General features: G+C 41.2%; 3 protein-coding genes across 4 annotated transcripts; 1 reads left to right on the top strand and 2 right to left on the bottom strand.

Annotated features, from left to right (window-relative positions):
- Positions 1-394: 394 nt before the first annotated feature.
- Positions 395-985, top strand: LOC110905205. Its single transcript, XM_022151097.1, has one exon. It carries the CDS (start codon positions 395-397, stop codon positions 983-985), a length of 591 nt encoding a protein of 196 aa, XP_022006789.1.
- Positions 986-11,851: 10,866 nt separating this feature from the next.
- Positions 11,852-13,338, bottom strand: LOC110907935. Of its 2 annotated transcripts, XM_022152849.2 has the most exons (2): positions 12,548-13,337; positions 11,852-12,487 (listed from the first exon to the last, which is right to left on the bottom strand). In XM_022152849.2, exons 1-2 carry the CDS (start codon positions 13,305-13,307, stop codon positions 11,943-11,945), a joined length of 1,305 nt encoding a protein of 434 aa, XP_022008541.1. In that variant the 5' UTR covers positions 13,308-13,337; the 3' UTR covers positions 11,852-11,942. The 2 variants fall into 2 exon arrangements, with proteins under 2 accessions (XP_022008541.1, XP_022008540.1); XM_022152848.2 differs by having other exon boundaries at positions 11,852-13,338.
- A 542-nt stretch (positions 13,339-13,880) lies between these two features.
- On the bottom strand, positions 13,881-14,851 carry LOC110905203 (glutathione S-transferase T3-like). Its single transcript, XM_022151096.1, has 2 exons — positions 14,115-14,851; positions 13,881-14,067 (listed from the first exon to the last, which is right to left on the bottom strand). Exons 1-2 carry the CDS (start codon positions 14,849-14,851, stop codon positions 13,881-13,883), a joined length of 924 nt encoding a protein of 307 aa, XP_022006788.1.
- Positions 14,852-15,418: the final 567 nt, after the last annotated feature.

Raw genomic sequence — 15,418 nt, 5'->3', positions numbered from 1 at the left:
AAGTCAGGAAACACAAAGGCCCGGATATAAACTTGGAGCTGTCGGATGAATCTAGATTAAACCCTAGAAAGAAATCGACTAAAATGAAGTTCAAGATGAGAAGAAATAAAGCAAGGGGCAAGTTGTCACGTGATATGGAGGACCAATGGGAAGACAGGGGCCACACAGTGGATGACGAGTACGACTCAGACTGGCAAGACGAATCGGAATCGGATTTCACATTGGCACCGGATACAAATCCAGAGTACAGTGTGGAATCAGGAAACACGAAAGCAGTAAATGAGGAGATAAGAGGCACAGAGGAAGTTGGGGAGGCACTAGGTATCGATATGACAAGAATGAAAGAACAAGTAACAAAGGTCATTAATGATGAACAGGTGGATGTCATGGATAAATGAATTGGGCATCTTTAAACATGAAAGGAGCAGGAGGTCCGGGCAAGGCATCGTTGGTCAGGAATCTAATAAAAGATAACAATGTGGGGTTCATTTCATTACAAGAAACTCAGATGAGCAATATGCCAGATTCAAAAATCCGAGGTTTTTGGAATAATTCGGCCATGGAATACGTTAAGGTGGACGCAGCAGGGAGGTCTGGGGGACTGTTATCAATCTGGAATCCAAGTTTATTCAAGAAAAATATGGAAATAGTAGACCAAAACTTCATATTGGTGAAAGGGGAACTGATGGGAGAAAACACAGAATTAGTGGTGGTAAATATATATGCTCCAAGTAGCGGTACAGAGAGAAGACAAGTGTGGGATAAACTACTGGATTTAAGGGATTCAACTCTAGGTATGTGGCTGATTATTGGTGACTTTAACGAAGTTCGGGTACCAGAAGATAGATGGAACTCCAATTTTGACGGTAACAATGCTCAACACTTTAATAATTTCATTAGCACAGCAGGTTTGCTGGAGTATCCAATGTCAGGTAGGAAGTTCACATTCATGTCAGGGGATGGGAAAATTGAGCAAGACAGATAGAGCTCTGGTTAGTGAAGATTTTATGTCAAAGTGGCCGAATGCATCGCTTAGAGCCCTGGAAAGAACATTATCGGATCACAGCCCACTGGTTCTAGCGACTGGATGGGCGAACTACGGGCCTACTCCGTTTAGATTTTTCAATAGCTGGATGGAGTCCCCAGGTTTGGTGGAGGCGATAGAAAAGGGTCTCGAACAACAAGTGGAAGAAAGTTTCAAAGACTTGATGCTGGGTTCTAAATTAAAAAACATTAAGGAAGAGATAAAAAAAATGGAGAAGGGAAAGCAAAGATACCGAAGAAAAAGAATACAAGGAAGCAACTGAGCAGTTGAAGAAGCTGGATGCAGACGCTGAGGAGAGAGAACTCGAGGATTTTGAGATAGAAAAGTGGAGAGAAAGTAAATGCAATATAAGGGAATGGTTTCGAAGGAAGGCAAAAGACTACAAACAGAAAGCTAGAACGAAATGGATATCGGAAGGCGATGAGAACTCAAGATACTTTCATACAGTGATGAATTGTAATGTGGCGAGAAACAAAATTTCGGGTATTTGGATTGATGGGGTATGGGTTGTGGACCCGCCAACCGTTATGAAGTACATCCAAGGAAATATGAGTAAAAAGTTTACAGAACCAATGAAAATTAGGCCCAGAATGCCGCCAGAAGGGTTTTCGAAGATTTCAGAGGTTCAAGCGAATCAATTAGTTGAGAAGTTTTCAAGAGAAGAGGTTAAAGCTGCTGTATGGGAATGTGGTTCAGACAAGGCTCCGGGCCCCGATGGGTTCACTTTCTCTTTTGTTAAGAAATTCTGGAAAGAGCTGGAAAGTAATATTATGGAGCTGATGGATCAGTTTCATACACACGGGTCTATCCAAAAATCTTGTAGTGCCTCCTTCATATCACTAATCCCGAAAGTAAGTGACCCGGTAACTTTATCAGATTTCAGGCCCATATCTTTGATAGGTGTCATAAACAAGATTGTTTCAAAAACTCTGGCAAATCGGTTGAAAGGTGTGCTTGATAGTATTGTATCGAAAGAACAGTCCGCCTTTGTTGCAAATCGTAACATTGTGGACGGACCTCTGATCTTGAATGAAGTGGTATCCTGGGCAAAGAAACAAAAGAACCGAATTTTCCTTTTCAAAGCAGACATAGAGAAAGCATATGACACACTGAATTGGAAGTTTTTAATTACAGTACTTACGCACATGGGATTTCCCTCGAAGTGGAAGACTTGGATGATGGGGATTATATTTTCTGGAAAGGCGTCGGTCCTAGTCAACGGATCCCCGACGGGGGAATTTCAATACAAGAGAGGCCTAAGACAGGGAGATCCGCTATCCCCGTTCTTGTTCACAATTGCAATGGAAGGTTTGCATGTCCTGATGACAAAGGTGATTCGTTCAGGTATGTATTCCGGTTTAGCGTTACCAAACAACGGGCCCTGCTTATCACATTTGTTTTTTGCGGATGACTCCATCTTTTTGGGGTTATGGGACGAGGAAAATCTGATGACACTGCGTAGAATCCTGAGATTATTCTACTTAATGTCCGGGCTTAAAGTGAACCACAAAAAAAGCTTTCTATATGGTATTGGGCCAAACGAAGCGGAGATCGAGTCCTTGGCTCAAACCATGAAATGCAAGATGGGCCGCATGCCCTTTACGTACCTTGGTCTAAAGGTGGGGTCAAACATGAATAGGGTTGGGAACTGGAAAGACGTGATTGATAAATTCAATAAGAGATTGTCAATTTGGAAGGCAAAGCTTCTTTCGTTTGCGGGTGGACTTACACTAATCAAGTCGGTCTTAGGATCCCTACCAAATTACTTTTTATCCTTGTATAGGGCCCCGAAGAAGGTAATAAAAACACTTGAAGGAATTAGAAGACGTTTCCTTTGGGGCGGAGGTGGGGGTGTGAATAAGATCCGTTGGATGAAATGGGAAAGAATAATTGGATCAAAAAACATGGGCGGCCTCGGTGTGGGGGGGATTAGAGAAATGAACATGGCGTTACTGATGAAATGGAGGTGGAGGTTTAAAGAAGAACCGGAGCAGTTGTGGGTAAAAGTAGTAGAAGCCCTCCATCATAACAGAAGGACGATGAAAAGCGTCCCGGTAAAGAAAACACTATCCGGGGTTTGGAAAGCAATTATTGGAGTGGAACAGGAGTTCGCAAAGAACGGCATTGCAGTCGAAAATAGCCTAAGGAGTAAGGTGGGTATTGGGGACAAAACTTTATTTTGGTTGGATTCGTGGGCATCCAATCGGCCTTTGAAGGAGGAATTCCCGCTTATTTTTGGTCTGGCTAAAGATAAAAGAAATAAGGTGCAACACAACTACATAAGAAATCATGGTGGCCTATTGTGGGACTGGAAGTGGTGCAGACTTCCTAATTGAATAGAAGAAAAAAACGAGTGGGAGGAACTGAAAGTGCTATTACTTCAGCAAACTATAGGTCGGAACAAGGATACATGGAGGTGGAAGAACAATGCAGCGAATGGATATTCGGTAAAGGAGATTCGGAAGGAATTGGCTGGAATTGTTGATGTGAACGCAGAACCAAATATCTTGGAATGGAGCAAAATTGCCACGGCCAAGGTAAATCTGTTCAACTGGAGAGCCATCGAAGAAAAGATTCCAACACAGGTTGCCTTAAGTCATAGGGGAATACAAATGAGTTCAGCGGGCTGCAAAGTTTGTGGTTTAGCTCCCGAAACCGCAAACCATATGTAACACCTCGAAAATTTACGTCCAATAATGTATTGACACGTGTCACAGACTTTGCATATGCGAAAACATACTTTAGAGGGACTAAAGTTGACAAACAGTGAAAACTATGGAACGTAAGGGTCCAAAGTGTCAACAATGGATAAATGGACTCTATGATAACCCTACATAATGTTTATAACCCTAAACGGATGGATCATGGATCATACAAAGCGGAAATTGCCCGAAAGTGAGGAATTACAAACTATAGGGGCTAAAAGTGTCAACATGTTGAATTTATACCTTTGAGTGAATTTTTGGCAGACCCGAAGCTTTGTAATGCTAAAATATACTCACTAGAATATGTGGTAAAAATTTCATGAAGTTTCGTTATTATAAACCTTTGTTCCAGAATAGGAGGCCCAGTAAAAGCTATCTACACTTACCAATTGTGATTCATACTTACTCAGGTAAATACTCTTTAACTTATTTTCCCTATACGGGCTTGGGGTACGGTATATAGAATACCGCTTGATCGAGCGTACAAATCTTGCACCCTTGGGTATGCAATTGGAATAATTTGATCGGCTCGTTTAAACAGTCTTGTTTTACTTTAAGCCTTTGGGGGGTTAATGACCGTGTCCCGGATATCCTTGCCATTATCTTACGAGATGGCCACGACCAGAGCATGGGGTGTAGGCGTACACCCGTCATGTATAACTCTTTAATGTGGTGTGTCTATTAATCTTTAACCCGGACAAGATCCCGGGCTACCGAACGTACGAGTAACATGTAATTCGTTCACAAGTTTATATTGCATAATTATCCCAAGTTATAAAAATATTTTTATGCCATGTGCATTTAAATCAATTTTCAATCATTTTCAAAATGAGTCAGTTAATTTGTATTTACCAGTATAAACTGACGTATTTTCCCAAAAGGTTAAGTGCAGGTACTAAACGAAATAGGCTGGCTGTCTCCTAGAGCGTCCACAATAGTCTCGCAAGCTCGGACGACAATAAATTGTTGAACAATATTTCTTATTTTATTTTGATCCGCCTGTGGATCCGTTTCAACTACTCGTGATATTTAATATTACATTTTATTTAAAGTTGAAATGAATCTATTCTGCTTCCGCTGTGCATTATTATATTGTGTTGTTTGTCTATGACGATGCCAACTACGTCACCATACCCCACACCGGGCCCACCGGTGACACGTGGAGATCGGGGTGTGACAGGTTGGTATCAGAGCCAACTCTGAGTGAATTAAACACTAGCCTTCTGTGTTTAATCTCAGTTACACAATTGCACATTCCTCGATTTTCGAGTCTAGACAAAGAACTTAGGAAATGTTCAAATTTTTTTTCTTTCCTTATTTTCTAACTTTGTCTTAATATCTTGTCGTGCCACTTGTTTGATTTTTGACAGGTTCAAGATGCCGCCACGTGTACGAGGAAGGGGACGAGGAGCATTCGCCACCTCTCATGACCATGAGGCAGGGCCCTCGCATAGGCGAACCCCATCAGCATCCCATAACACTGATGCCCGAGATCTTTGGAGATCGTTCGCTGAACCCGCTAGGCACTCACTGAGTACCTCACCTTCCCTACCACACTCTTTTGGGCCTCATTCTGAAAATGAGCCCCACAACTCCCACCAATCCTACATTCCTCTTCACCAGTCACCTTACGACTACCCAGCACCCGTTTATCAGGGCCTGTACAACCCTGATGCCTATTTGGAAGAACCAGTGGGTCATAACCCACTAGGACCGGAAGACCACTTCCCGGGTGGCAATGAGATGGAGGTCGATGAGGATACCGATCCTTCCATGCCACCGTCCGGCACACCGAACCACCCCATTGAGATATCTGATGGGTCACCGTTCAGGGGATCACCTTACAACGGTGTTGACAGCTACGAGGAGAGGTTTAAGCAGCACGACTGGGTTTTTACCCCTAGTTACCATAACTCTCCCATGCACCAGTCCTACCACAGCTCTCCCGTGCACTCCCAGCATCACTCCCAGCAGCAGCTTCAGCAGCAGCCTCAGCAGCAGGATCCTTCAGAGGGTTTCTGGCGAGACGTAGTCACTCCGCCGCCGCCACCACCTCCGGTTTTGCCTCCTCCGCCTCAGAGGCAAAGGAGGAACGCCCGTATGTCTACGCGAGGAGGGATACACATTGGCACCCCTCGACATTCAGGTAGCAGCCGCTACTCGCTGCTTCACGAGGAGTCAGAGATGGGAGAATCTCAGCATCCCGTCTCAGAGGTTACTTCTGCGCCTATTGCGCCACTGCCACCGCAGAACTTTGGAGAGCCAATCCCTGCGTATTCTAGCGCAGCACAGTTCAACCCTTTCGAGCCGACTTTTCCCCCAGGTTATGACTATACAGGGGATCCTTACTGGATAGCTTCGGGCTACAACCCTCTCAACCAGGAGAGTGCTTTTGGAGGTCCCTGGGCTACGGGACAATCAGCTTTTGGATACCCACCGCATGGATACCAGCAGCCGCAGCCTCCTCAACCACCGCAGTATCAGCCACCGCCGCCGGCGCCGATGATGTCGCCCCCGCAAGTCCAAGAAATCCTGCAAGGGATAAACGATGTGCGACGTGAATTGCGACATGAAATGCGGGAAGATCGCCGACATAACCGCGGAATGTTTAAGAAGATGGTTGACTTGATCAAGGGTAAGGGTAAGAAGGATTATTAAATCCTGTGTTTGATAGCTCATTTACTCATGTCCCTACGAGGACATTTATTCCTGTATTCTACCCCTGCGTGGGTATATTTCTCTTATTCTACCCCTGCGTGGGTATGTTGTTTCTGTTAACCCCTGCGTGGGTTTGTTTTGTCTGTTTGTTTGTTTGTTTTGTTTTGTTGATTTTTGGTTTAGCCCCTGCGTGGGCATGTTATTTGAGTAAAAGTCCCGTTTAGGGCAAAGTTGTACTAGTCTACTTCTATTTAAAAATGGTTAATTTAAGTTTTTCATTTTATCTATATGCATGACATAATATACAAATAAATGAAAAATATCAATTATTATTTTGATTTACCATTTTAATAAGAATCTTAAAAAGGTAAAACCTAGCCTGAATGTCTTATTAAAAGGCCTGGCCAATATGGTAAAGCCTGGTTAAAAAGATTCAAATCTCTGTTAACATCTGTAAACATGTTAACATTCTTGGCCAAGCGTGATCTGTAAAATCACACAAGCCACCCTTTTAATAAATTATTCACAGATTATATCTGTATACAGGTCTGATTATGACTTGATGCCTACGGGTTTTGACTATGTCATATAAAACAAAAAGGCAGTTGTGGTTTATAACTCCCTGCCAAGCAAAGGATTATTTGTTTAATTATACAAATTTTAATCCTATAGAAATCTAAATTTAAAATTTAGAAATTTGTCCAAGTGACTAGGCCTATTGTGCCAATATATATATTTCATTCTATGATAAATGCTGTTAAAAGTGCTGAATGAAATTAAATAAATTAACTATTATGGCTATTATTACCATGGTTAATAAATCATCAAGAACGATAATACTGTTAGGTTTCTAAATAGACCTTGTCCTTACTTTATTGTAGCTCTTAAAGCTACATGGCAAAATCGGAAGAAACAAACAGTCGTTCTGAGGAACACCCTGATAACACCAAGATTCATGTAACTGGTGCGGAACTACAAGCACTGGTAGAAAATGCTGTTGCCAAGGCCATGGATAGGCAATTCAGGGAATCGAGCGGGACTCGGAGTAGGACCCGAACCGTATCGCACGCCAAGCCCAAGACTCATTCAGAGGCTCATAGCAAGCCGCCCTCTAAGAATGATGTATCAAAGAAAGATGAGCCAAAGAAGAATGATGAGGATAATCACTCCTCCAACCACAGCAGTATCTCGAAACAGGAGATCAAGCAGAAGCATGAAACGCACAGCAAGTCCTGTACGTATAAATATTTCGTCTCATGCAAACCCAGAGATTTTACTGGGGAGAAAGGAGCAGTCGACTGCATGACGTGGTTAGATGAGATGGATACGGTTGTTGATATCAGCGGGTGTGCTGATAGGGACGTAGTGAAGTACGTGTCCCAGTCATTCAAAGGAGATGCTCTAGCATGGTGGAAATCTCTCCTACAAGCCGCCGGTAAGGCCACTCTGTACAGTATGACCTGGGATCAGTTTGTAGCCCTGATCAAAGAAAATTTCTGCCCGCAACACGAAGTCGAAAGGATTGAGTCGGATTTCGTATCCCTGGTGATGAAGAACCTCGACTGTTAGGCATATCTTACTACCTTCAACACTCTATCTCGATTAGTGCCATATTTGGTGACCCCAGAGCCAAGAAGGATCGCCCGTTTTATTGGGGGTTTGGCACAAGAGATCAAGGCGAGCGTTAAGGCATCAAGGCCTACGACGTTCAGATCAGTAGCTGATCTATCCCTCTCCCTCACTCAAGATGTAGTCAGATTGAGAGCTATTAAGAACTCGGAGGAAACCAAGAGGAAACGTGAGGACGATACCTCACGGAGATCGGAGAAAAGACACCGAGGGAACAACGACCACAGAAAAGGGTCGGGATTCAAGAAGGGAGATCATCAGTCGGGTGAGAAACCCAGGTGCTAGGTTTGTAGGAAGCATCATTTTGGGAAATGCAGGCAGGAGTCTAGACCTCAATCTCAGCAAAAATTATGTGGGATTTGTAAGTCCCCGGATCATAAGGCATTAGATTGTAAGAAACTTAAGGATGCAACTTGTTATGGTTGCAATGAGAAAGGGCACATCCGACCAAATTGCCCAAAGAATGCTAAGAAAGCCGATGATGGAAAGAAGACCAATGCAAGAGTCTTCAAAATGGACGCCAAGGAAGCAGTTCTAGATGACAACGTCATTACAGGTACTTTTCTTGTAAATGATGTTTTTGCTAGAGTCCTATTTGATTCAGGAGCTGATAGGTCATTTGTAGATGATAAGTTCTGTAAATTGTTAAACCTACCTGTTAAAACCTTAAGTGTAAAGTATGAGGTGGAATTAGCCGACGGAACCATAGAAACCGCCTCGACTGTTCTAGATGGATGTGTTATATCCATTAGGAATCATTCTTTCCCGTTATCCTTGCTTCCCTTTAAGCTAGCTGGATTCGATATAGTGATAGGCATGGATTGGTTATCGCATAACCAAGCCCAGATTGTGTGCAATAGAAAGCAAGTGGTGGTGAAGACTCCGTCTGGTGAGTCACTTACTATCCAGGGAGATACCCAGCATGGATTGCCGGAGCAAGTGTCTATGCTCAAGGCATCCAGATGCCTGCAGAAGGGATGTGTCATTTATATGGCACAAGTTACTATTGATGAGCCAAAGCCTAAGATCGAAGACATCCCTGTCATCTCTGAATACCCTGAGGTATTCCCTGAAGAACTACCCGGTTTACCACCGGATAGGCAAGTGGAGTTTCGAATAGACATCATTCCGGGTGCAGCGCCAGTAGCAAGAGCACCATATAGGTTGGCACCAACGGAGATGAAAGAGTTGAGGACGCAATTGGATGATCTGTTAGCTAAGGGTTTTATTAGACCTAGCTCGTCTCCTTGGGGAGCGCCAATCTTGTTCGTTAAAAAGAAAGATGGGTCGATGCGTCTGTGCATCGATTACTGTGAGCTTAACAAAGTCACTATTAAGAATAGATATCCGTTACCCAGGATCGACGATCTGTTCGATCAGTTGCAAGGAGCAAGCTACTTTTCGAAGATCGACCTGAGGTCAGGTTATCATCAGTTGAAGGTCAAGGATGAAGATGTGCACAAGACAGCGTTTAGGACTCGTTATGGACATTACGAGTTCCTAGTGATGCCTTTTGGGCTCACTAACGCACCAGCCGCATTCATGGATCTCATGAATCGTGTCTGCAAGCCTTATCTAGATAAATTCGTCATCGTCTTTATTGACGACATCCTTATCTACTCGAAGAACCAAGCTGACCATGAGAAACACCTTCGTTGTATTCTCAAACTCCTACATCGTGAGAAACTTTATGCCAAATTTTCGAAGTGTGAATTTTGGCTTCGAGAAGTCCAGTTCCTTGGACATGTGGTAAGCGAGCGTGGTATCCAAGTGGATCCCGCTAAGGTAGAAGCAGTCATGAATTGGCAGGAGCCGAAGACTCCTACCGAGATTCGCAGTTTCCTTGGATTGGCAGGATACTATAGGCGATTCATTGAAAACTTTTCAAGGATTGCTGCGCCCCTAACTTCGTTGACTCGTAAGAAGATTAAGTTCGATTGGGGCCCTAAGCAGCAGGAATCCTTCGACATTTTGAAGAAGAAGTTGAGCAATGCGCCAGTGTTGACATTGCCCGATGGTATAGAAGAATTCGTGGTGTATTGTGATGCATCACATACTGGCATGGGCTGTGTACTTATGCAAAGAGGCAAAGTCATTGCCTACGCTTCTCGACAACTAAAGGTGCACGAGAAGAACTACACCACCCACGATTTGGAACTGGGTGCAGTTGTATTTGCATTGAAGCTATGGAGACATTACTTGTATGGAACCAAGTGTATAATTTATTCGGATCACAAGAGTCTTCAACACTTGTTCAATCAGAAAGAATTGAACATGCGACAAAGACGGTGGATGGAAACTTTAAATGATTACGACTGTGAGATAAGATACCATCCAGGCAAGGCAAATGTAGTTGCCGACGCCTTAAGCAGAAAAGAAAGAGTGAAACCAATCAGAATCAATGCCAAGCGCATTGAAATAAGGAATAGTTTGAACGAAAGGGTGTTAGCCGCACAAAAGGAAGCTGTGTTGGAAGCTAACTATCCTGAAGAAAAGTTAGGAGTAACTGAGGAGCAGTTATCCTACGACAAAGATGGAATGCTTAGGCTGATGGACGAATATGGGTTCCAGTTTATGGAGGACTTCGGGATGTTATCCTCCAGAAAGCCCACAGCTCTAAATATTCCGTTCATCCTGGAGCTGATAAGATGTACCAGGATCTAAAAGCAAACTACTGGTGGATTGGTTTGAAAAAGTCAGTAGCTGAGCATGTAGCTAAATGTTTGACTTGTGCGCAAGTCAAGACTGAGCATCAGAAGCCGTCAGGTTTGCTTCAACAACCTGAAATTCCCAAGTGGAAATGGGAAACGGTGACAATGGATTTCATCACCAAGTTGCCGAAGACGAGAAAGGGAAATGATACCATATGGGTCATAGTAGATAGACTGACGAAGTCAGCTCATTTTCTACCCATCAAGGAGACGTATAGCTCCGATATGTTAGCTCAATTATACGTCGATAAGATTGTAGCGTTGCATGGTATACCTGTATCTATTATCTCTGATAGAGATACTAGATATACGTCGCATTTTTGGAAGAGCTTCCAACAATCATTGGGCACTCGTTTGAATTTTAGTACGGCTTATCATCCTCAGACTGATGGTCAGAGTGAGCGTACTATTCAAACTTTGGAAGACATGCTTCGTGCATGTGCGATCGATTTAGGTGGTAGTTGGGATAAGAACCTACCACTAGTTGAATTCTCCTACAACAATAGCTACCATTCCAGCATAAAAGCTGCGCCTTTTGAGGCCCTATACGGTAGAAAGTGTAGATCGCCCATCTGTTGGGCAGAAGTTGGAGATGTCCAACTATCAGGACCAGAAATTGTTTTTGAGACGACGGACAAGATCGTTCAGATCCGCGATCGTTTGAAAGCTGCCAGGGATAGGCAGAAGAGTTATGCGGATCCTAAGCGCAAAGATTTTCACTTCGATGTAGGTGATAAGGTATTGCTTAAAGTATCGCCCTGGAAAGGGGTGATGCGATTTGGTAAGAAAGGCAAGCTAAGCCCGAGATATATAGGACCTTTCGAGATTGTCGAACGTGTTGGGTCAGTTGCTTAGACTATCCACACTCACAACCCAAACCAACCTAACTTTTAATAAAAAACTAATTTCTCTCTCTTCCACCTAAACAACCCAACCTATCTCAATATTTCACACCCATTAACAACCCAACCTAAACTATTTTTTACTAAATATATTATGATTTAGAATTTAAATTATGATATAAAATTTATTATAAGTAATAAAAATGTTTATTTTTTTAAAACTATATTATTTTAAATATAAAAAATGATTAAAAAATTACATGCATCAAAATACTTAATTAAATAGATAAATAAAGTTACAATCGGAACATGGAATCTAATAATACAATTACAGACGATACGAACTACATAATTATTCATCAACGGAAAATTTTTGCCATATATGCTCAATCAGATCATTTTTTAAAGCATTATGAGCTTCTCTATTGTGAAGTTGTGTCCTATTGGTCATATAACTTGATAGATCTGCAATTCGTTCAGTTGAGTATTGAAAAGATTGCTCATCACCTTCAGTAGAGCTTGTTTGATGCCGGTTTGTAGGTGTGTCATTTAGAAATTCAGATGGATCATAATAGTGAAGGTACGTGTCTCGCTCATCCTCAACGATCATATTATGAATGATTATACATGCAATCATAATTTTACCCATCATATCCTTGTCCCACACAAGACATGGGTGTCGAAGAAATGCGAACCGAGCTTGTAGAACTCCAAATGCCCGTTCAACATCTTTTCTAACGGCCTCTTGATGTTGAGCAAATAATTTATGTTTCCGAAGCTGTGGAGAAGTTATGGACTTCACAAAGGCAGCCCATGAAGGATATATTCCATCAGTGAGATAATATGTCCTATTATATTCCCGACCATTCACAACGTAACTCACATGTGGGGCTTGACCTGACAATACATCATCAAAAACAGGAGATCGCTGAAGGACATTAATGTCATTGCACGTACCTGGTGTTCCGAAGAATGCATGCCATATCCATAAGTCATATGATGCAACGGCTTCTAAAATAATTGTTGGTTTACCGCTTCTACCTGCATATTGCCCGGCCCAAGCAGTGGGACAATTTTTCCATTCCCAGTGCATACAGTCAATACTGCCTACCATTCCTGGGAATCCACGGTCTGCCCCAACATGGAGTAGTCTTGCTAAATCACCATTATTTGGCCTTCTAAGGTACTCTTGACCGAAGCATGAAATAACACCTTCTACGAACTTTATAAGAGAGGCCCTTGTTACAGTTTCACTCATTCTCAAATATTCATCATGTGCATCTGCTGATGTCCCATACGCTAACACCCGCATAGCTCCAGTACACTTCTGCAATGGTGAAAGACCTTGTCTACCTGTGGCATCACGTCTTTGTTGAAAATATATGTCGTTGGCCGTAACGGCAGCCACTATACGTAGGAATAATGGTTTTTGCATTCGAAATCTACGCCGAAAGGTTGCTTGATCATACGTTGGGTTATCAACAAAGTAGTCTTGCATCAAACGTGCCTCACCATGCTCACGTTCTCGATTGCAGTACCTCCTTCTTGCCCGAGGATGATCTTGTATGATCATATTAGGCTCACTTATGAGTAATTCAATCATGATGTCCTCAAGTTGACGATTTGATTGAATAACTCGTTCGTGCCATGCATCAAAATCATTCGAGTCCGATGAATCGGAACTCGAACTCTCTAATAAGCTTTCATTATATGACATTTAAAACAGATGGAATTGATAAGTTTGGGTTGGATGAGAAAACATGTCAACATAATATTCTATTTATACAGGAAATAATGAATGTTATGATAAGATAGAGTCAAATTATCTTATCTAAATAAAATCTAAGCTACCAATGAAATTTTGACAAATGGAAAATCAAAGATAATGTTATTTTGACCGGATAGAGTTAAATTATCTTATCTAAATAAGATCCAAGGAACCAATGAAAATTTGACAGGTGGAGAACCAAAGATAATGTTAATTTAACCGGATAAAGTTAAATCATCTTATCTAAATAAGATCCAACGAACCAATGAAAAGTTGACAAGTGGAAAATCGAAGATAATGTTAAATTGACCGGATAACGTAAATTATCTTATCTAAATAAGATCCAAACAACCAGTGAAAAATTAACAAGTGGAAAATCGAAGATATGTTACAATAAGCAGATAATATTAGATTGTTATATCTTACACATACATGAAATACATAACTTGATAATCAAATATCTTACAAATGCATTAAAACATAATAGATAATCTTACACACATATGAAATACGAAACTAGATTCATTTTCCATAAAACTTCGACATCAGAAAGTTTTTCATGTCTTCATCTTGAGGCGTCAAATGATCCTTTGCTAAAAGAGTGTTAAGATGCAGAAGTTGCATTTTCTTCGTGTCTCTTTCATCCTTTTGACGTAGTTTTTCTTGCTCCAGGTCGAGTTTTCTTTTAAAAAGTTCATTCTCAGTGTCTCTACAAAGCGTCAATGCATAAAGTTGTTCAGCAACTCCATCAGAAACCTTACCTTTACCCTTTTTTTAGCTGCATCTCTACCTGTTGGACGTTGAATTGTGGAACCACCACTATTTGGTGTTTCTGGCTTGGAATAGTTCCCTTCTTCAGTAGTTCTTGATCTTTTCGTACTGCCTCCGCTTTCTGCTTCCTCCGTTTCACATTCTGGACGAGAACGTGTTGTGTCGCGATGTATTTGTAGCTCCCACTTCGGGTGTTTACACATAACTTCATTAAAAACCACAGAATCAGTGAACTTGCTTTTAACTTCATGCTCATAAATTTTATGAGCTTCACCCTCAACATCTCTCTGGCTCATTCCGCTTTTTACGCGACGATATGCTTCCCGGTATGCACCAACCCACTTTTGGACACTTTCGTTAAGCCGTTTATAACGACCTTTCATTTGTTCTACATTCCTTACACCAAGCTTTTCTGGATTTTCTGCCTGAGCTTCGTCATACAACTTCTTTACTTCTGCCCACAATGCCATAGATCTCTGGTTCTTGCCACGAATTTTATTTTCACTAGCAAGACACCATGATGACATTAAAGCGACATCTTCAGCAACATCCCATTTAGTACTTCGTGTATGTTTCTCAGTATTTGGTGAGGTTTGAAAATTTTCAGTGACATGAACATGACTCGGGTTTGAAAGAAACATAGTGTTTTCATTGTACTGACTATTCGGGTAATCTCCAGAATCTCCAAGATTCACATAAAAATTTGGAAATGAAGAACCCATGTTAGAAATAAAAAGTAGGATTAGATATGAATATAAGCTAGTTATATGTCATATTTATAACAAGTTTCATCCATTTTTAAATTAGATAATGTTAGATTTTAGATAACAAAATTTATAAAAAAATCTAACAAACCAATAGAATGTGGACACATGGCAAATAAGATAATGTGAATTTATATATAAAAAACATTTTTTAAAAAAAATCAGTATATTTACTTTCATTTTTGAACGAACTCTGTTTTTAATAAAATTTATACCGGTATGCTCACAAAAAAACTAAGAAATACAGTATATTTAGTTTTATTTTTAAGTTTAAATTAGAAAAGTTATTTAAGTAATTTAATTGATAGGGGAAGAACTTATTAAAGTAAAAATTGAAAAATAATATTAATTTGGTGTACCAATCATAGTGAGACAAGTGGCATTGGAAAGTGACAAAAATTGAAATTGGATGGGTTGTGACCTCGGTCGCTATACCAACCAGGTTGCCAAGATTTTTTTTCTTTTTTTTTTATTTTTTAAAAAGAAACCAATACAAATTGACCAAGTGGCAACCCAACTCATTTG

Source organism: Helianthus annuus, chromosome 11, assembly GCF_002127325.2.
Source record: "Helianthus annuus cultivar XRQ/B chromosome 11, HanXRQr2.0-SUNRISE, whole genome shotgun sequence".
NCBI lineage: Eukaryota > Viridiplantae > Streptophyta > Magnoliopsida > Asterales > Asteraceae > Helianthus > Helianthus annuus.
This window is presented reverse-complemented; position numbering and strand designations above follow the sequence as displayed.